This window comes from Aureococcus anophagefferens, assembly GCF_000186865.1.
Source record: "Aureococcus anophagefferens unplaced genomic scaffold AURANscaffold_321, whole genome shotgun sequence".
In the NCBI taxonomy this organism is placed as follows: Eukaryota; class Pelagophyceae; order Pelagomonadales; family Pelagomonadaceae; genus Aureococcus; species Aureococcus anophagefferens.
The window spans coordinates 1-1,076 of record NW_008705849.1 but is presented as its reverse complement, the minus strand read 5'-3'; the positions used below and the strand labels follow the sequence as shown (position 1 = coordinate 1,076).

Sequence of the window (1,076 nt, the reverse complement as noted above, 5' to 3'; positions counted from 1 at the left end):
CCGGCGCGCTCGACGACGACGACGACGAGGAGGAGCCGGAGATCGTGTCCGCGTCGGCATCGTCGCGCCAGGCCGTCGTCGCCGCGCCGCCGGCGCCGGCGCCCGCGTCGGCGATCATGGACGCCGCCGTGGCGCACTTCAAGCGCATCGGCCTCTACGACGACACGTACTTCGCCGAGGTCTTCGACGCGAAGATCTGGGACGACGGCGCCGGCGCCTACGAGATCGAGCGCCAGATGCGCGTGCGGCGCAACGCCGAGTTCATGAAGAGCCTGGGCATCGGCGACGGCGCCAAGCTCGCGGCGCCGCAGCAGCCCCGGAAGCCGCGCGCGCCCGCGGCGCCCGCGGACCCGACGCGCCGGTCGGCGCGGTCTTCGACGGCGCAGTCTTCGACGCAGACCGCGGCGCGCCAGTCGGCGCGGTCGTCGCGCAAGCGCCGGTCGGCGAACGTGCCGCCGGCCGAGGGCGCGGCGCCCGCGTCGGCGGCGCCCGCGTCGGCGGCGCCCGCGTCGGCGGCGCCCGCGTCGGCGGCGCCCGCGTCGGCGGCGCCCGCGTCGGCGGCGCCCGCGCCGGCGGCGCCCGCGTCGGCGGCGCCCGCGTCGGCGGCGCCCGCGCCGGCGGCGCCCGCGTCGGCGGCGCCCGCGCCGGCGGCGCCCGCGTCGGCGGCGCCCGCGCCGTCGTCGCGCGCGCGCAAGCGCCCGCGCCAGGCCGTCGCCGCGCCCTCGGCCGTCGAGCAGAGCGAGGCGCCGAACAAGAAGCCGCGGCGGCGGCGCGCGGAGCACGACTCGCCGGTGCCGTTCGCGTCGAAGACCTACGCGATGATCAACGGCTTGGACGGCACCGTGGGCGGCTGGAGCGACGCGGGCGACTCGATGGTCATCTTGGACGCGGAGACGCTCGCGTCTGAGGTCATCCCGCAGTACTTCAATCACAACAACTTCAAAAGCTTCACGCGCCAGCTCAACTACTACGGCTTCCGCGCGCTCCAGGGCTTCCGATCGCCGTGGGAGTTCAAGCACGTCAACTTCCGCCGGGGCCGGCCCGAGCTCCTCGTGCAGATCCGGCTCGCGAAGCAC

General features: G+C 77.0%; 1 protein-coding gene across 1 annotated transcript; it reads left to right on the top strand.

Moving 5' to 3' along the window:
* Positions 1–794: 794 nt before the first annotated feature.
* On the top strand, positions 795–1,073 carry AURANDRAFT_9821 (hypothetical protein; the record flags this gene model as incomplete). Its single annotated transcript, XM_009044441.1, has 1 exon — positions 795–1,073. A coding segment is annotated over one exon (279 nt), but the record flags the coding sequence as incomplete, so codon positions are not given.
* Positions 1,074–1,076: the final 3 nt, after the last annotated feature.